At 44.8% G+C, this 21259-nt stretch overlaps 1 protein-coding gene across 1 annotated transcript in view; it reads left to right on the top strand.

The window, feature by feature from the left end:
• The window catches only part of LOC142495763 (RUN and FYVE domain-containing protein 1-like), a 597647-nt gene that overhangs the window by 41501 nt on the left and 534887 nt on the right, over positions 1 to 21259 (top strand). The window contains 3 exon segments of the mRNA XM_075601692.1: positions 611 to 646; positions 649 to 727; positions 9523 to 9624. Of these exon segments, the coding sequence (XP_075457807.1) occupies positions 611 to 646; positions 649 to 727; positions 9523 to 9624 (217 nt within the window).

Below are 21259 nucleotides of genomic sequence, written 5' to 3'. Positions count from 1 at the left end.
GGTCTCTCAGCTAGTATATATATACACACACACACACACGTTTATTTTTAATTGTACAGTACACTTGAGATCTGTGATCTGTTTTTTTGTGATTCATGTTGGTTCATTAAAATGAATTGCTTACAGTATAAATACATCTCTACATCATTGGTGGGCAACAGGCGGTCACCCCAGCATCTCTCTCTCCCCAGTGCAGAGGTATTGGATATGTTGCTGGTGTGAATCGTAGGTTCTTCCCACAACATAATGACAGGGCTCATCACCAGTTCCCAGTGTACAGGGAAGAGTGGAGCAGTGTTCATCAGTGTGCTGGCATTAAGAAACTGACTGGAGGGAGTGGGGAGAAGCCATTGCCCACGGCTGCATAGCGCTTCTGCCTGTGCATTACATACATACAGTATATGTGGATAATGTGCCGTGCTATTGAGGTTTCAGGGACCACACCTTGAGCTATATCATGTTGCCTACCACTTTCTACATTATTCAGAAACACATCAACAGAAGTTGATGGACACAGATCTGTTAGTGTCTTGGCTTGATTAAAATTGTCAATTGTAAAATTGTTAAACCGTATTTAAATCTTTTGATCTTATGTGTTTTCCCTTCACAGTCAAGAAAACTTTTATGGGCCAGAATAAATCTTTCTTTGGCCATTGGAACTTGTGGAAAAACTTTGCCCTGAGTCATCTGATTTATTTACTAATGTTAAAAATCTAACAGAGCTGAAGTAAGTAAAATGATTGTTTATGCAGCTACTGTATGGCTAGATAATAGCCTATTTTTGCTAGCTTCTAAATTACGTCTACATAGAGAATGTGCTTCTTCCCCCCCCCCCCCCCCCCCCCTCTTGCTGTGCAAATCCATCTTGGTCCATCTCTTCTTGGTAGTTAAGGAGCAATGCAAGCAATATCCTGCATGTGTGTGTTTTTTTTTTTTTTTTATAAATCACTGCTGTAGTATTAAATAGTACTTAACTACTGTTTTTTTTTTCCATTCTAAAATTCAAGTCATTCATTAAAAATGACAGTTTTAATACACTGAGCATCCTTTGATTTCTATAGCAGGCTTTAGCACACCTCCCCAGCAGTGCAAGATATTTGTAACTCTTTCCTGTTTGTGATAATTTGTTGCCAATATTCCCAGCAATTTGGGCTGTGAACAGTAATAACAGATAATGTTATCGTAGTAATATATAAATACACTAGCTGATATACCCGGCGATGCCCGGGATGTAAATCCGTAATAGGTAGTATTAGTTATAAATAGGGGAACAATAGGTTGACTATTTGGTGGAAAGGTTGTATAATGATGTTGAAAAGAAACATGGAAGAAAATGTAATACGATGTTTAAAAATGGTTGATTGTAAACACACCACAGTACAATGTATATTTTGGTGACATAAGTGATGTACAAATGTGAGGTGTGTGTCCCGCTAGGGTGTGAGCGGGTGTGAGGCGGCGGGTGTCTGGTGAGTGTGTGCGGCAGCTTGTCAGTGATGTCGGTGGGTAGGGGTGTGAGTGCAGCGGGTGGGTGTGAGGCGGGAGGCGCCAGGTGGGTGGTGAGTGAGTGCGACAGCTGGTCAGTGATGTCGGTGCGTAGGGGCGGGAGGCGGCAGGTGTGTGTTGGGTGGGTGAGAGGCGGCGGGTGTGTGTCGAGTGTGGCGGGTGGGTGAGAGGCGGCAGGTGTCTGTTGAGTGCGGGCGGCGGCTGTGGAGTGCAGAAGTATGAGGCGACGGGTGGATGAAAAGCAGGGGTGGGAGGGCGCGTGGGTGAAAGGCAGGGGCGGGAGAGCGGGTGGGTGAAAGGCATGGGCGGGAGGGCGGATGGGTGAAAAGCAGGGGCGGGCGGGTGGTGGGTGAAAAGCAGGGGCGGGCAGGTGGTGGGTGAAAAGCAGGGGCGGGCGGGTGGTGGGTGAAAAGCAGGGGCGGGCGGGCGGTGGGTGAAAAGCAGGGGCGGGCGGTGGGTGAAAGGGGGTGCGGGCGGGTGAAAGGCAGAAGCGGGAGTGCGGGCGTTGGGTGGGTGAAAGGCAGGGGAGGGCGGGCGTCGGGTGGGTGAAAGGCAGGGGAGGGCGGGCGTCGGGTGGGTGAAAGGCAGAGGCGGGTGGGTGAGGGGTGGCGGGTGGGTGAAAGGCAGGGGCAGAAAGGCAGGGGCAGGAAGGCAGGGGGCGGGAAGGCAGGTGTGGGGGGGATGGGGGGGAAGGCAGGTGCGGAGGGGGAAAAGCAGGTGCGGGGGGGGAATGGCAGGGGCGGGGGGAAGGCAGGGGCGGGGGGAAGGCAGGGGCGGCGGGGAAGGCAGGGGTTGGGGGGGGAAGGCGTGGGGGGGAACGTGGGGGAAGGTGCGGGTGGGAGGGAAATTGGGGGGGGGGGAAGGCAGGGGCGGCGGGGAAGGCAGGGGTTGGGGGAGGGAAGGTGCGGATGGGGGGGGAGGCAGGGGTGGGGGGGGAAAGGCGGGAGAGTCAGGGGTGGGGGGGAAAGGGGAGGGAAAGGCAGGGGCGGGGGGCGGCGGGGAAGGCAGGGGTTGGGGGAGGGAAGGCGTGGGGGGGAAGGTTGGGGAAGGTGCCGGTGGGGGGGAAAGGGAAAGGCAGGGGTGGGGGGGGAGGTAGGGGCGGTCGGGGAAGGCAGGGGTTGGGGGGGGGAAAGGCGTGGGGGGGAAGGTGCGGGTGGGGGGGGAGGCAGGGGTGGGGGGGGGAAAGGGGGTGGAGAGGCAGGGGTGGGGGGGAAAGGCGGGGGGCGGCGGGGAAGGCAGGGGTTGGGTGAGGAAAGGCGTGGGGGGGAAGGTGAGGAAAGGCGTGGGGGAAGGCGCGGTGAGGGGAGGGAAAGGGGGGAAAGGCGGGGGCGGAAGGGTGTGTGTCACTGTGTGTGTCACTGTGTCTGTCACTATGTGTGTGTCACTGTCTGTCACTGTGTGTGTGTGTCACTATGTGTCTGTCACTATGTGTCTGTCACTGTGTGTGCGCGTTTGGGGGGGTCAAAAACGGAGCTGGGGAGGTCAAAAACGGAGCTGGGGGGAGGGGCAAAAATGGAGCTGGGGGAGGGGCTAAAACAGAGCGAAGTGGGGCAAAAACGGAGCTGGGGGAGGGCAAAACAGAGCTGGGGTGGGCAAAACGGAGCTGGTGGGGGGGCAAATACTCAGACGTCTCTGTTAAGCCCCCCACCCAGCAGCAGCTACAGCCAGCACCACCACTAGGGAGCATTTCCTCACCTCAGGCAGCAGCAGCAGTGTGGCCGGGGGTTGGGGACCCCTGGGTTAGAGCGCACCGGCCAATGAGAGCCGTGGGGGGGGGGGCGGGACACATGGGGGGGGGGCGGGACACACCGTGAGACGTGAGAGGGCGGGTGGACCGACGGACCAATCAAATTGTCTACAGACACTCACAACCAAAATTTTCCGTTATATATATTTATAAATATATATATAGATACAGAAAGAATTTAGAGATGGGGGTCCGGAAAAAATGAGACAGCACACAGCCAGGGAAATCCAAAGATATTGTATTCAAGACAAATACATGGCACTGCATCCAACGTTTCGGTCACCAAAGCGTGACATTCCTCAGGGACGTGCAGTGTGTAAATGCTAGTGCACCACCTTATATACCCACATCTATCAAACCATAATTAAAAACTAATCATGCTCACCTGTGTGCAGAAAGAAAAACATCAAAGTTATGTGATAATGTCCGTTTTGGACCGCAGCCCTGTGCTGAAACGCACCACCATCTTGTTTATTGACTCTACGGGTGCCCACAAGGATCATTCAAACCCCCATTGCTCATTGCGCATGCGCGACGCGATGTCAATATAATCATTGACACAAGCACTATGTGTTCATTACAGTGCTCTCATGTAGACCGCAAGTGATATCACAATATGAGAGCACTGTAATGAACACATAGTGCTTGTGAACAATGATTATATATATCTAATGATACGAGTTGTGCTATATGTGTATATATATTTATTTTAGGCATACAGTATATGCGTTTCTTCTATGTTCCATAGTTAGTATGTGCATAGTACCAAGCCCATATGTTCATGTGTTCTGGATAATAGGTTTTTTGTATATGAATTTTCCATGTTGTGGCATAGTTTATTCAAATGAATTTCTGGGCTCATCGCCAGTATTTTCTGCCACTGTAAGGGTTATGTGGTTTCTATGTACATAAGTCTTTTTTTTTGTCCTTTGGCCCTGCAGCTCCACCGTGATTTTATATTCATTATCAATGTTCCTTTGGACACTACTCAAGGTGTCAGTTTTCAGCTTGTCTTGGACTTCACCCACAGAGCTTCATGGCGCAGTGTGCGCATGCGCAGTTCCTAATGATCAGTAGTGACATTCGCTTATCAGTACACTGGCCCTTTAAGGTGCCAGTGAGCATGCGCAACAGAATCAGAGTGTTTAGACTGTTCCATGCAGAGCCCACACAGATGTGCCTAGTTGTGGCAGCTTGTGTTGAGGTTTTGGGCATTGCAGAACCTGGCAGACGACTGTTGTAGGTGCCTTTTGAGTGTTTTTACAGCGCTTGCGTCGCGCATGCGCAATGAGCACTGGGGGTTTGAATGATGCTTGTGGGCACCCTTAGAGTCAGTAAACAAGATGGTGGTGCGTTTCAGCACAGGGCTGCGGTCCAAAACGGACATTATCACATGTCTTTGGCGTTTTTCTTTCTGCACACAGGTGAGCATGATTAGTTTTTAATTATGGTTTGATAGATGTGGGTATATAAGGTGGTGCACTAGCATTTACACACTGCACGTCCCTGAGGAATGTCACGCTTTGGTGACCGAAACGTTAGATGCAGTGCCATGTATTTGTCTTGAATACAATATCTTTGGATTTCCCTGGCTGTGTGCTGTCTCGTTTTTTCCGGACCCCCATCTGGTAAATTCTTTCTGTGTATGTGCATATATGGGACAAGCATCAGTGAATCATTTGTTTACAGTGTGCCAACTGCCCTCTGCTCTTATATAGATAGATAGATAGATAGATAGATAGATAGATAGATAGATAGATAGATAGATAGATAGATAGATAGATTGTAGCTGCTCAATTACACTGATTGAAGGATTGATTTGAAACTCAAAGGCAGCCATTTTAGTAAACCCTGGGAAACAGGATTTTGCTGATTGATCGTGGGAGAACCAATCGATTGGCAGCTTGGGTGATTCGTTTTCAATAAAGGTAATCAAATGCTGCATATATAAAAACCCACTTAAAACAAAAAAACATTTAAAAAAAAAAAATCTTTTAAACTGCTTAGATTGCTTCTTTAAGATAAGCAGATGCCAAACCCTTGTAGGCTGCAACAGTGAAATCCATAATTATGATCGATTTAGGCCAGATCCACAAAGCGCCACGTTTTCGGCCATAACTGACCCTTGCATGGACAAAGTTGGCATGTGCGTGCCTGCTCCAGAGGCGATCTGTGGCCTATGGGATAAGGGGGGGGAGGCGTGCCCGTGACATCACGTGAGCGGTTTGTCCTTATTGGCTGAACCGCTCACGTGACCCGGCCGTCGCGTGACAAAATCTAATTATTTTTTCTGCCCGGGAATCTATGGCCTTCCTCATTGAGGCACAGCCTTTCGTTTGCGCCGCGCGCAGACTATGGACGCAGCCTAAGTGTAACGGATGTTAGTGCTAATGATGTGCAAAAGAGGGGTTCCCTGTAACAGCACCTACCCACCGAGCTCCGTTATAGATAACACAGGGATTTAACGATGCGTTTGGTCATGAGAGAGCGTAGCGTCTCAAGCTCTATACGTATATCCCCCTCAAATCTCCCTCCTAATTACATATGGAGAGACGCCTAGGCTCAAAAAGGAGCACACCATGAATATCTGGGAGGTATTCTAATAGGATATGCAAAGTTTATTTAAAGAACTCACGCCCCGCGCCTCCTAAAACGATTTCCTTAGGTTTTTATACTGACAAGTCTAAGGCCGCGCTTATAGTTCCAGAGATGGTGTCGTGATGACATCCATCGCCTTTGTCGCAGTGATTTCTGACTATAGTGTTAGACAAGAAACGGCGAACGGGGGTCGTGACCGTGAACGGTTTGCCCTCATTCGCTGAACTGCTCACATTTCCGCTGACGTCACGCTGCGGCCGCTGGAAAATCATTTTCATTGACTTCCAGCGATTGCGACCAAGCCATCGCGTCGCTCCTACTATAGGCGCACGCAACGGATTCAATACACATGTTTTGACGCAACGTCGCGTCGCTGGGACTATAAGCGCGGCCTAAGGCTCCACCGCCGCAGCATACATTTTAGCTCTACTGCTCACACCTATAGCTAATCCTACTCATGGACAATCTGCTGGCTTCCTTTAAAAGCAGACCACTTCCACGTCCTGGTTGCAAGTTACATTTGCCTTGTGCACAAAAAGGAGCTCACCTGAGAAGAGACCTTGGAGATATGCTAATAAGATATGTAAAATTAAGCCAGGGGAGCACTGTCCATGAGTATTTTTAGCTAGTTTAGAGCAGTAGAGCTCAAAAGTATGCGGTGACAGTGGGGCTTTCCAACAACTTGTTTTGTTCCATTCTACTGTACAGTAGATCTACTGGCCTAAATAGCAGAGCTTGTGGGTTCTGAGCCTGTTGGGCCTTAGCTCAACAGGCTCAGACTCCCTCACAAGGGCCCTTCGGCTTGTCAGTATACACTGGCGACACAGTTTATTACACTGCGGCCAGATCCGCAAGCCGGGAGATTTCCCGGCTTGCTAGTGGCCGCCCCTCGGCGTGCCGCGCGTCATAGACGCGCGGTCACGCGTCTTCGGGAGCGTGCGCCCCCTGCACGCGCGTCCAGGGGCTCCCCGAGGGAGCCCTGGTGTCCCGCGATCGCGGGACAGCGGCAGGGGGTTCCGGGGGACCCGGCGGACCCGGCAGCGGTAGGGAGAGCGCCCCGATCGGAGGGCGCTCTTCCGCTGCTTCGGCGCGCGCCCGTCACTCTCGGGCGCGCGCCAGGCTACTGCTGCGGCACAGAACGGGCAAATGCTCGAATAAACTGTGCCGCAGCAGTAGGTCTTACGGAAATCGTTTTAGGGGGTGTGTGGGGTGTGAGTCACTTAAATATACTTTGCAAATACCTTTTTCATATCTCCCATGTATCTATGCTGGGTTACTCTTTGAGCACAGGTGTATCTCCCTATGTTGTTTGGAGAGAGGTTTGAGGCAATCTCTCTATAACTTAAAATAGCACTACAGGTTTGAAGCAGGGTTTTTTCCAGAGCTTAACCCTGTTAATTTTTGCTCCGGGGACCCCCTGCTTCCAGAGATGCTTACCTCCATAAGGATGCCAGTATCTCTGCGGAGTTTAAAAGTCCTGGTCACGGGGCCAATAAAAGTCTCACTGGATGACGTCATGGCTTCCTATTGACCTGCGTGACATGGGAAATTTAAACGCAGCCATTAGATTAAGCATCAAAGTTTTTCTGCTTGCATGGATGGCACCACTACTACCAGGGGGTCACCAGAGCTGAAAATAACGGTATTCAGCTCCTGCTTCAAACCTGTAATAAAAAAATATTTTAAAACAAATAAATAGTTTAACCTGTATTGCTGCTTTAACATGGCATTAAGCCTATGCTAATGTGCAAATTAACAGCTGTTTTTGCATATAATTTAGTTTTGTGGATGTCCGTTAACCTTAGGGAACATAACGTGCGTTACTGATTTTGATAACATGACGTTATGAGACCTGACTTAATGGAGCTTTGTGGATCTGGCCTTAATTTCTTTCATCTACGCCTATGGATAGGATGTCCTGACACAGGGTCACCTACTTACAAAGGCCCACATTCAGTAAAATACCATTAACTTCCATTTCTAACATTTCTCTGGTCTGGCACACTTGAAAAAAAAATCATATTTAACAGGAATTAACCATTCCTGATTTCATTTTAGAAAAGGAAAACAAATTGTGATGATGCTTGCAATGTGACCAAAGTTTTTTTTTTTTTGGTCAAATTAGGTGGCCAGTTTCCCCATTGGACACTTCAGGAATTCATTTAATCACTGTAAATATTAAAATCTAGCCACTGTGGTCAAGAGGAATGAAGAGGAATGAACGCGACATGCCTTTATTACTGCTTTGGCTTGTGCGCGATTCATACGTATACCACCTATGACACCTTGCACTAATTTAGCCATGCACACTTTGCATACCAAAAGGCTACTAAGACATTGCAACTTGCAAGTTTCACTCTGTAAATGCTGTCATGCAAAGGATTTACTATAACAATACCCTAGGACACCTACCTTTTTCCAACCCAAGCCATGGCCTATAACCCTATTATCCGTGTAAGATACAGATATCGAATTAAAATACACCGTTTAGTCTTCAAGTTATTAATTTTCACAGAGATGATGTTGAAGGGGTTATTTTTTTTTATTGTTTCTAAAGTCAAATCATCTACCATGCTATCAATACAACAGTGTATTTGGCTGATTGATACTCTCAACTTGCAAATGAGTGGTAAATTAGGTTATTGTGTCTTCAATTGCGAATTGATAAACAATTCATGACGGCCACCCGGGGAGTTTTGAAAATGCAACTGTGCCTAAATCTCCATGTTTCAGGGCTGCTGAAACGCTCCTTCTCTTCACTCCTTTTCTGCCTGCTCTTTTCTGCCTGCCTTTTTCAGCCAGGCAGGAAATGTTTTTGTTTTTTTCAAGTATGAAGAGTGCATCTGCGACTCTCAGAAATGGCTCTAGATGTGTAATTTTGTAAGGGGGAGGGAGATTGTGTGCAAATGGGATAAGAGGTTGGAGATTTTATACATGGTAAATCTGGCCAACCATTCACTGTTTGTTGTGTACGATAACCAATGTAAGGGGCTGGAATATTATGTGTCCTCAATTTCAAGGCGGATTGGATCAAGATAATGGCCCAAATTTACTAAGTGGTGCTATGCCATGAAACACTCCAACGCCGCAATGTGTCTTATGGCATAGCACCGCTTAGTAAGTATTTTGCCAATATGTTGCAGGAGCCTAAATATAAACAATAAGCAGGACAAACTCCACTTATTCAAGTAGAGCCACTGTATATTTCCATAACTTTATTACAATAATAAAAAAAGTTGATAAATACAATTTTACAATGTTACCTTTTTTTAACACTGGTATGATTTTATCCTCTCAATGGTTATTTCAATTAGTCACATATGTTTCTGCCTTTTTAAATGTGTTCTGTTAATGCTGCTGTTTGTCATTCTTTATTATAATTGCCTTGGTATTTTGTATCTGTCTTTTGTGGAGCAGGATTGCATGTTTGTTAGATTGCATATTATTTCTGCAGTTAGATCCTGCTTAAGAAATGTATATCTATTCTTACATCATTATTTACTTGCTATAACAAAAGGTTAATACGTTTTTGTATGAATATCCATTTAAGAGAACAATTTGTTTATAAACAAATTGTTAGTCAGTTTTTTCCTAATTTATGTTCATTTTTAAAGACCTGCGCTGCATAACAATGTGTATAATGTATGTGTTGGTATTTTTTTTTTTTTTAGGACCGCTATTGGAAGAGGGAGAGCCTGGCTTCATCTTGCCCTAATGCAAAAAAAGATAGCTGATTACTTGCAAGTCCTCATAGACCATAAAGAACTACTAAGGTAATATATTACTATACTACTAAAATGATGAAGTCAACATTAATTCAATGCATAACAGGTGGCAATTTCAGTTAAAATAACAGCTTTGTTTTTTTTTCCTACAATGAGGCACTTGTCATTTAAAAAAGTTAAGTCACGTTGTCTTTGAAGAATGATAAAACATTTCTAAGAAAATGCCATATTTTTCCTCCATTCTTTGCTCTTGTCCACTTCCTGTCAGATGACCACTTTGCCTGTGGATCATAACATTAACCACAAGGGAAACAAACACCTCACATATTTCTGTTTTCCATGTTTACAAAATAACTTTGAAAAAAGATTTGAATTCTATAATAATAATAAAAAAATCAATAATCCAGATGTAAACACTTGGATATCTACTGTAACTGTTGTTGATTCATTGTAGTCCTTGAAGGGACTACACCAGGGGTGGCCAACTCCAGTCCTTTAAGGCAGGTGTCTCCAAACTCAGTCTTCAAGGGCCGCCAACAGGCCGGCATTTATGGATATCCTTGTTTCAATCAGTGGCTCAGTCTCTGACTGAGCCACTGATTGAGCCACCTGTGCTCAAAACTGGGATATCTATAAAAGCTGGCATGTTGGCGGCCCTTCAGGACTGAATTTGGAGACCACTGCTCTAGGGCCACCAACAGATCAGGTTTTAATGATACATGTATCTCTGCTTCAGAGAAAATAACAGGGTGACCACTATAAATTCCTCAAACATTGAAGGAGACGAGTAAATGAGCTTGGGGATGTTGAGAGAAGAGAGAAGTTAAGAGAGGGGGGTAAAGTAGAGGGGAGGAGAAGGAGAGATGAGATCAAAGGGAGGGCACAGTGTGGATCAGGAGGATGAAAGGAAAAAAGATGTACAAACTTATCTGCTTTTGTATCACCAAATGTCTCCTCCCTAAACTGTAGATCTTGGCCATCAAAATGTGAAATTTGCAAGCAAAAACTTAATGTGATTGAGTAAATTCGATTTTGTTAACAATCCCCCCCCTTCCATAAAAAAATATTTGCAAACTTTATTGAAGGTTCTGATGTAATTTGGCAAATCATGGCTTTAATGTGGAAATGTGTGCTTTTTACTTAAGTTTTACGTTGTAATTAAAAAAGACATCATACAGTAAGTCCATTGAATTCAACCTTTTGTTTAATTGTGAACTGTTGAAGTTGAGCAAAATAAACTGATATTTATTTCCTTACTAGACAGACACACGACAACCTTAGAATATACTTGACAAAAACACTTACTGAGGGAGAGAACGAGATAGAATGTCCAGAACTAAAACAAAGCCCGAAATATTGTCTTTTAAAATGCGTGTCCTTTGACAAGGGGTGCGCAGTTCCAGCCCAATAAGTCCGGAAATATGGCAAAGTTCGTGCTGGTTCGTTATATAACCCGCAGTACTAACGAAATCCTGAAGCAGAGTTGGTTTCATTTTTGCGATGTTTTTAACCCCTTTGCGTTCTGGAATTGCAGCCGCTGTACTTAGATCTTATTCGCTTGAAGAAATCAGGTAACAACCACAGGAATGAGGGTTACAGGCCTCTTTAAGGACGGGGGTCCTTGGAGTTTTACATTAGCCTCATCCTATTGGCAAGGAATTATCTTCCTCCTATCGATCCCTGCCCTAGCCTCATCCTATTGGCAAGGAATTATCTTCCTCCTATCCATCCCTGCCCTGCAACGTGGGAAAATCCTAAGGCCAGCCCGGGAAGCTCTGAGCATGCTCAGTGAGCAGCTTGGTAGCACTGCTGAGTAAAAAGGGGCCTCTCGTTTCTGGGGACGCAACGTCTGGAGTTTGGTCCCAAGGTATGAAAATCCAGGATGAGTAACAGGATCTGCTACTCAGAAACATCCCTGTTAAGTCACACTTTAAGACTCTGGGGTCCTTCATCCCCCACAAGTCCCTAGACCCATAGCCATTGCCCCACAGGGGGCCTTTGAAGTTGGACACCAAAAATCAGGGTGCTGGCTTACTCCGTTCCTGAGTTAGCAGTCTTAATGGTACGGCTCCTGTTATTGAGCACTGCAGGTAGAGACTAGCCTGCAAAAAGGGGACAACAATGCATAGAAAGGAAAATGGTACATGGGAACAGCATATAAAATTAACCCCTTCACCCCCAATACTATTTAGGATTAACCAGCCGAGCATACTGCCTTTAATAATACGCTGATTAATCCTATTATCGTCACAGTGATAAACTTAGAATTGTTTAACATTTATATTGACATTGAAGAATGCAACCCAAAAAGTGTAATGTTTGCCTTTGTTCCAAAAGGGGAAAAAATTATCTGTTTATAAATCAATACTTATCTTATACAGTTGTTTTTTTAAGAATGCATTTTCTTCTCTGCCATCACAATGCCAAAGGTAGCAGATTCCACATGTTCACTCCTTACTGAAAATAGCAATTCTCTGTATTGGTGTGGATATTAATTTTTTCTAATATCAATGTAGCGGCTTTTCTCTTTGCTCCTTTTTAAGACATTTCTTTTATGCAGTAAGATGCCCTCAACTGTATTTCATATGTAAGGTGTACTTTTAATAGTCATTTAAAGTGTGATAAGAGTATGCTTGTATTCTCTTTATGTGCACCTTGTTTGGACCTGTTGCATTGAGCACTCCTGCTAACATGTCTCCTAAATCATTCTCCACCAAAACTGACCTACTGTAAATACTTGGATGTGTGAGGGATTGCATTGGTTGTACTGATACTGTGACTAATGCATGTACTGCATATGTTTCATGTATAACCAATGCTCCCAATGCTAACCTAGCAAAAAGGCAGTTGAGATTGAAGAAGCCATTCGCTAAACTGGATGAGATGCTCACATTTTATATTGATCCTGAGAAAGGCAAGCACACCTAATGTTAACCATTAATTGCAGTTAATGCTGGTGCATGCCATGGTGACCTATTTCCCCTAAACACTCTATATATACACCCCCTTTTGCACGGTGGCAGCAAATAGATTTCCCTGAAGTTTATCTCAAAGGAGAGGTGTGAAAAGACTTGAGGCACAGATGATGAGCCCTGCCACTCCATTGTAGCTTTCACATCTTTTGCTTGAGGATTGATCATTTTTATTTTCCTTATCACCCTGGCAGTGGGCACCTTTGGGTTAATCCCTTCTCACTCTAGGTAGGACAGGAAATAGACTTTTGCAGGTAGACCATATAAGGCCCCTCCCTCTACCTGCACCTTAGTTTTTTCCTGTCCTCATAGCTAGGAGTAGGATTTTTTATTTTGTAAAGGGACTCACCTACTGCACCTTGTGCAGATATCCAGGGTCTCAGCCTCTCTGCCCTGAAGCTCCGATCGACGCGCCCAGGTGGTGGCAAGATGGAGACCCCTTAGAGTCGGGGGAGCCCCAGGAACCCGTGGGGTGGGGAGCAGCTGCAGCCGCGGGCGTGGAAGCTTACATGCAAGGAAGCCCCAGTACCAAACAAAAGGTAAAGATATGGTGCGCAGAGGGGGAGCATAGCAGCTGCAGCTGAGAGCCCGTGGAGGCCCAGACTCACCGCATTAGCGTCTGGTACGCTGCGGTAAAGGAACCCCAGGAGCCTGCTATATCGCGGAGGGGGGAGCAGCCATAGCTGAGAGCCGGAGAAAAGGCTCAAATTGACCGCGCTAGCGTCGGGAACGCTGCGGTAGAGGGAACAGTGCACGCAACCGCACGGGAGCGCGCGCGTCATGTTCCGGCCGGCAGATGCGTAAACAGACACGCGGGCCGTGCACGAGCACTTGATGACGTCACAGAAGCGACGGACACACTGTGTGTATGTGTGAGTGAGAGACTGCAGCATGGAACGCTCAGCAGGGAGAAGCCAAGTGCTGGAAATGGATTCGAAAATGGAGACACCCAAAAGTTCAGTTCCCAAGACTAGGTGAGTCCTTAGTTTTAGTTCTACATGGGAAAGAGAGATGGTCTATATACATTAGGGTGTATGTTTAGTATTTATTTTGTTTTTATAAAATAGTTTGGTGATTACCCTCCCAGAAGCAGAATCTTCAAAAGGGACGGGGGAATCCCTGCAACATAAAAGAAAGGTTGCTAAGAAAACTAAATGGTGCGCAGCTGGCGAGAAACCAGCCCTAATAGGGAAGAAATTATGTGAAGATTGTCTTAAGGCGGCTGCAGGGGATTCCAACGAACAAATGAGCACTTTCCTTGTATTGATGAAGGAGGCTGTTAAACAGAGAGTTGATGCGGCAGTCCAGCAAGCTGTTAACCCTGCGCAGAAAAGATCTAGATCCCAAACCAGTCTGGATAAGGGGAAATGTTTTTCATCAGATGAGTCTGACATTGATTGTTTTCAAGTATCAGAGGGTGAAATGGATTCATCAGATCAAGATATTCAGGAAGAGGAATCTGAATTTGATGTAGAAATGGTGGATCCACTCATCAAAGCCATGAGACAGGCATTGGAACTAGAAGACACTGAGGAGTTAACCCACAAGAAGGATAAACTTTTTGGGGCGAGACAAAGAAAAGGTAGAGTCTTTCCTATCCATCAAGTAATTAAGGACCTCATTCAGGTGGAGTTGGCGCAACCAGACGCCAGAGTATTTACGCCTAAAAGGTTTGGGAAGATGTATCCATTCCCACAAGAGGAGGTAAAATTTTGGGATGTCAGCCCAAAGGTGGATACTGCTATTTCCAGAATAGTAAACAAGACCACAATCCCAATAGAGGAAGCTGCGTCATTGAAGGACGCTATGGATAGGAAGATGGATTACGTGTTGAAGAAAGCATACGTTACAGCAGGAACATCCTACAAACCAGCCATAGCAACTACGTCAGCAGCAAGGGCTATGCGAGTGTGGATTGCCAACATTGAAGAGGCAATAGACAAGGGTGTAAAAAGAAGTGCTATTCTTAAAGCACTGTCCGAAGTAAAGTGGGCAACAGATTACATAGCGGAAGCCTCATTGGATGCGGTAAAATTAGCAGCCAAATCTATGGCGCTAGCGGTATCAGCAAGAAGGGCTTTATGGCTCAGACAGTGGATGGCTGACACAGCATCAAAGAACAGCTTATGTGGACTACCATTTGAAGGTGAATTCCTCTTCGGTAACAAACTGGATGCGATAATAACAAAAGCATCAGGAGGTAAGAGCACTTTTTTACCTCAGGAAAACAGGGCCAGAAGATTCGGTTTCCAAAAGGCTAATAGAAACCAGTATAAGGAAGCAAAGGCATATAGACCTGGCAGGTCATTTCCAAGACAAACAACATGGAGGGGCGGCCAGAACCGGCTTTTTCGTGGCGCCAGAGGAAGAGGATCATTCACAAAGAACAAGTCCACATGAAGGTTAGAGGGCCCAGCAGTTGCCAGTAGGAGGGCGACTGAAGCAGTTTTCTGCAACATGGGCCCAAACAATACAGGACAATTGGGTATTACAGACCATTCGTCAGGGGTACAGTATAGAATTCAGAGAGATGCCAAGAAGAAATATGGGCCTAATAACATGGATACCGTCCAAGGAAAAAAGAAGGCAAATGAATTCGGCTTTAAAGAAGTTATTACAAGCAGAAGTAATAAAGAAGGTACCTCAGGAAGACAGAGGAAGTGGAATTTATTCCAGAATATTTCTAGTAAAGAAACCTACAGGGGATTACAGAGCAATCCTAGACCTAAGAAAGGTAAATTTATTCTTGAAAATAAGAAAATTCAAGATGGTGTCGTTGAACCTGATTATTCAAGAGGTACAACAAGGAGACTGGATGGTGGCGATAGACTTAAAAGCCGCTTATCTACATGTGCCCATAGCAAAGGGACACCAAAGATTTCTAAGGTTTGCAGTAAATCAAGATCATTATCAGTACACGGCACTGCCATTTGGTCTGGCGACTTCCCCAAGGACGTTTACAAAAGTTCTAGCCCCTCTAGTGGCAGAAATGAGAGAAAGAGGGGTAGAGATATACCCATACCTGGACGACATCCTGGTAAAATCAAAAAGCCTGGAGAAACTACAACAAGACCAGAAGATGGTAATAACCTTCCTGGAACAGCACGGTGGTTAATAAACAGAGACAAGAGTCATCTTATGCCCACTCAACTTTTAAGATTTCTGGGGGTAGAATTCGATACGGCAAAAGGAGAAGTGAGACTACCGGACACAAAGAGGCAAGACATAGCCATGCAAACAAAGAAGCTCAGGAAAGCTGCCAGGACTTCAGCAGAAGAATGCATGAAGCTCCTGGGAAAATTCGCTGCAACATTAAGCGTCACAAAATGGGCAGCACTACAATTGAGACCATTACAAAACTATTTTTTACAACAGTGGAACGGGAATCACAAAAACACAAGACAAAGAATCTTGTTACACCCACACACAAAGCAGGAATTAAAGTGGTGGGAAGATACCCGAAACCTGGAAAAGGGGCAAACACTACACCCAGTACAGTGGGTAAGAATTACTACAGATGCGAGCAACGCAGTTTGGGGTGCCCAAATGGGAGAAACATTGGTGCAAGGAACCTGGACAAACCAGGAAAAGCATCTTCCTTCAAATCTGCTGGAACTAAAAGCAGTACAAAGGGCCCTAGAAGCTTTTCAAGACCAAGTAAATGGTGGCTATATAAAAATAGAATCAGACAACAGGTCAGTTGTCAAGTATATAGCATCAGAAAAAAGGGAAGGGAAACACAAATTGATTGTGCCCCTAAAAGAATTCACTAAACTGCACACCTACAACGTGTAAAAGTTAACTTTTAATATATTTACTTAAAACATATATTACCAAAGAATTGTGTAAAGTGAATTTAAAAATGGATTAAATCAATAATATCAAGCACCCATGTCATCAAATATATAATTATACTATCCCAGTACAACCTAATGATGATGGGAAGTAGAGGATACAAGATGCTCTAAGTCAGGGCATTAAACCCCTCTGGGACAACTGTGAGACTCAATGGTATGTGTATGTATATACAAGTCAGCGAGCGATAGTGAGTAAGTATCCAGCGAACCTGCTGCAATTATTACCATTGACTACTTCAATAATAAGTAGTAAGTGTGATGAAGTACAAGTACTCAGAGTGATAACGTTAACACTCCCAGTAAAAATACTGGTAAGTTAACACTAGATGGAACTCACACTCACAGCAATGTAACTGGTGAGTTCACAGCCTAAACTCTGTTAGCACACATGTCATGGAGAGCAGAGATAGCAAGCTCACTGACTGTGGAAATAGGATTGACTAACCAAATACTGAGATCTATACACAGTGAACCAGCAGACTACAAGCACTACATTAAAACAGCTCCAAGTAGGAGACTGACAACATTGCGCGTCCAACGCGCGTTTCCCTCCAGCAAAGGAGCTTCTTCAGGGACAAAATTTACTGGGGGAGAAAAGGCTGAACCCTTTTATACCCTTACCGTGTCGTGATTGAAAAATCAATAGCTAACAGCTGTTGCGCATGCGCACTGCGCTCACGCTCAAATTTGCTAAATAAACAATTCAAAAGCTACTAAAATTCAATCTAGTTGCAATCCTAGGCTATATACCCCAATAGCACAATTTCTAACCATTCCACCGAACATTGCCGAGTCTTACAAGTCCATAGAGTATTCGCGACGCATAGAGCGGCTTCTGCGCATGCGCGGGGACTTAGAAACTATTACTGTTTACGTCCACGCTCACTGCGCATGCGTTGGGCCTTAGAAGCAATAATCTCTACCAGTGCGTTGTGCGCATGTGCGGGGACTTTGAAATTATTAGCCATTGCTGTCCGTGCTCATTGCGCATGCGCGAGGACTCCGAGATTATTAACTGTTCAAGACCGTACGTAATACGCATGCGCGGGGACTTAGAAATAGTTCTCTCTGTTCGTTCGTAGTGCGCATGCGCTGGGACTTAGAAATAATTCCCTCTGCACGTTCCTAGTGCGCATGCGCGGGGGCTTAGAAATATTTTGGAGATATTTCCATCCGTTTGTATAGCGCGTGCGCATGGACTTAGACATTTATGCTTGTTATTGTCCGATCATGTTGCGCTTGCGCTTGGACGTGGAAATAATGACTCCTATTGCCCGTTAGTGTAGCGCATGCGCAGGGACATAGAAATAATTCAGCAATAATGCCACAGGATGTTTTGCCTGTGCAAGCCACATACTGAAGCATCTAATACACAGGAGTGGGCTGATAGGATCTAACAGCCACATTCCTGTGGTTGGCATACATATAGAGCCATTAGGGGATCAATATAGCAGGTACAGGACATAGAAAGGGGATAAAGGTGTTCAGAAACCTATATAACACATAATATACAGGATGACTACACATGCTGGATTCTCCAAAATCCCCCAAACATATGATACTAAACAATGTGTCATAGTAAAATGTAGTGATGGATAGAATGCATATAATGAGTAAAATATATCTATATGTACATGCGAGATGTTAATTGACTGCTCTCATCAGATAATTATTTTGAAGCACGTGTACACACCTTACACAAACAGTAAACCCAAAACTGGGTTTAGAGCTCTAGTATTATAGTCACTAGTTTATACGAAAATAATAAATCATAATGGTGTAGTATATTTCAATACCAAGAACTGGAAAAAAACACAGTGGACATGAAAAATGACGGACTGGACATGAGAGGAACCGGTAAGGAGTCTATGTACCAAATAAGGGGACATATGTCCGATTAAAACTCCCCCCAATCAGATAAAGGGTGTAAAGGTGAACCCCTCGTTGAGTCCATGAGGACTCCTGGTTTTTAACTTGTAAATCCATTCTGCTTTGATACGAAGCAAGGATTGGTCAATATTGCCCCCTCTCATGGGACTTTTCAACTGATAGATACCCATGAATTTGATAACGTTTGTATCGCCATTATGAACTTGTGTGACGTGTCTAGCAACCGATGTTTCAGCAGAGTGCTTGATGGAATTAATATATTCAATAACACGCCTGCGTTGTTGTCTAGTTGTCTTACCAACGTATCTCTTACCACAATTGCATGTGATAAGGTAGACAACGTTGGTAGTCCGACAATTAATGAAACTGTCCACACAAAATTGTGAAGTATTATCATGATTGGCGATTACTTTGCCAACGTTGATATGTCTGCACGCTTTGCACCCCTGGCAGCGGTGCATGCCTTTCACAGGACTTAACCAGGTAGTGGTCCTAGCCCGCTGGAAATGGCTGTTCACTAAGGAGTCCCGTAAGTTCTTAGATAGCCTGCTGGTAATAGTGGGTCTAGGGCCTATAACCTGCGCCAAGTCGACATCCGCTTGAAGAAGGTGCCAGTGTCTAGCAAAGATCTTTTTAATAGCCCACCATCTTTTGTTAAAGGTGCCAATGACTCTAATTGTTGTGTCTTTCGATTTTTCTTTTTTGCTGGACAGGAGAGAGCGCCTATCGCTGTGTAGTGCCCGATGATAAGCTTTGTTCAATGTTTTTACATTATACCCACGGTTAAGGAACCTCGATCGAAGTTCTTTAGATTGAACAATGAATTCTTCGATCGTGGAACAATTCCTCCGAAGGCGGAGGTACTGCCCTATTGGGATGCCCGTTATGAGGCTGCTGGGGTGCTGCCTTTGTGCCAGTAATAAACTATTAGTTGCTGTGCTCTTCCTGAAGACCTTTGTTTGTATGTTCCGATCACAATCAACATAGATGTTCAGGTCTAGGAATGTTATAGATGTTGTACTTAGCACAGTCGTGAGCCTCAGGTTAAGCGTGTTTGTGTTCAGCTTATCCACAAATTCATGAAGAAGTTGGGTGGGACCTTCCCATAGAAGCAGAATGTCGTCTATGTACCTGATCCACATAGAGATGTGGTCAGTGCAAATAGAGAGTTCCGCATTGAAAACGTGGGTACGCTCCCACCAGCCCAGGTACAGGTTTGCATACGTTGGTGCACAAGCTGTGCGCATAGCTGTACCCTGGGTCTGGTGGTAATAGAGCCCATCGAAAACAAAGTAGTTGTGTGTTAGAACATAGTTAAGTAGGTCCAACACAAATGTATTGTGTCTGTTGAACCTAAGGTCCCTGGTCGTCAGAAAGTATTTAACAGCAGACAGACCATTCTTGTGAACGATGGAAGTGTATAATGACTCGACATCTAAACTCACAAGAATGGTCTGGGATGTAACGTGAATCCCATCCAGTCTCTTGAGTGTATCTTTCGTATCCTGAACATACGATGGGAGACTGATGACAAAGTCCCTTAGGACCTTGTCCAAATAAATGCTGCTGCCTTCGGACAAACAGTTGTTGCCCGAAACGATTGGGCGACCTGGTGGGGACTTTAACCGTTTATGTACCTTTGGTAAAGTGTAAAATGTTGCTACAGTGGGCGATTTAGGGTACATAAATTCAAACTCACTACGGCTTATCATGTCTGTATCGAGGGCATCCTGTAAGATGTTTAACAGTTCAAGTTTATATTCAGCTGTGGGACTGCGCTCGAGGATCTCGTAACAATCTTTATCACTGAGAAGCCTCATGTTTTCACTAACATAGGCTTCAGTGTCTTGGATCACGATGTTACCACCTTTATCAGATGGTTTAATGGTGTAAGCTTTATTAGACATAAGGTCTCTTAAGCCGATTCTTTCCTCAGGTGTGAGGTTATTGTCAGACTTATGATGTCTTGGCTCGGCTTCTAGGTCCCTAGTGACACAAGCGACAAATAATTCAACGGCTGGACAAATAGTGATTGGCGGGGTAAAATGACTCTTGGTCTTCAAGTGAGTAAAGGGACCTGTTATATCAGTATTTGATGAGATGTTTTGGTCAAACAGCTGACAGAGATCCGCAAAATCCTGTCTTTCCTGTGCACTCAAACCGTCACTGATAGCATTAGGATTAGCGGCAGCCCGTTTAAAATAAAATTTGTGTAGCAGTAAACGCCTGCCGAAAAGGTTCAAATCCTTCACCCACTCAAATAAATTAAAATCAGAAGTGGGTGAAAAGGAAAGACCCTTCTTTAACAGGTTCAGTTGGATCTCACTGAAAGAATGAGTAGACAGGTTGAACACTTGCAAAGCATCGTTGTCCATACAGTTATTAGTCCTTAGGTGGGTGCATTTGGGTTTTTCTTGGTTCTTAGGGTTCTTTTTTCCCCTCCTGGTTTTACGTTTAGGAGGGCCTGTGCTAAAAAACCAGCCTGCATATCTTTATTGGCCTTGCTACCTCTACCTTTATTTTGACCCTTGGGTCTGGAGCCCGTCTGTTCGCCGTCAGACACATCTGTCTCTGATGACGAGTAATCAGAATAATTACCCCTTCTCCTAGACCTAATAGGGTATCTATATACTGTGCCTTGCTCGTAATCATTAGTATCTCGTAGATATTTAGTGTGTTTCCTATCCTTCAGCTCTTGTCTAAACTTAATCATGTTAGTTTCCAATTTTTTCTCCATTTCCTCGAATTCCTGTAGTTGGTTATATTTACTGAGGTCCTTGAGGTTGACATCAAGATCTTTATTGGTCACATCTAACCTAGATTTCTCATGGTCAATGAGGAGAATCATAAGCTCATTAGAGCATCTGGATAGGGTATCTTCCCACTTTTTAATGAAGTCCTGAGAGGTGATATAATATGCAGGGCACAATTTCAATCTCAGTATATAGCCAAGCAAGGAGGAAC

The sequence above is a fragment of the Ascaphus truei genome, chromosome 5, assembly GCF_040206685.1.
Source record: "Ascaphus truei isolate aAscTru1 chromosome 5, aAscTru1.hap1, whole genome shotgun sequence".
Taxonomy (NCBI): Eukaryota; Metazoa; Chordata; class Amphibia; order Anura; family Ascaphidae; genus Ascaphus; species Ascaphus truei.
The sequence above is the reverse complement of the archived record's forward strand: the minus strand, read 5'-3'. Positions and strand labels throughout refer to the sequence as shown.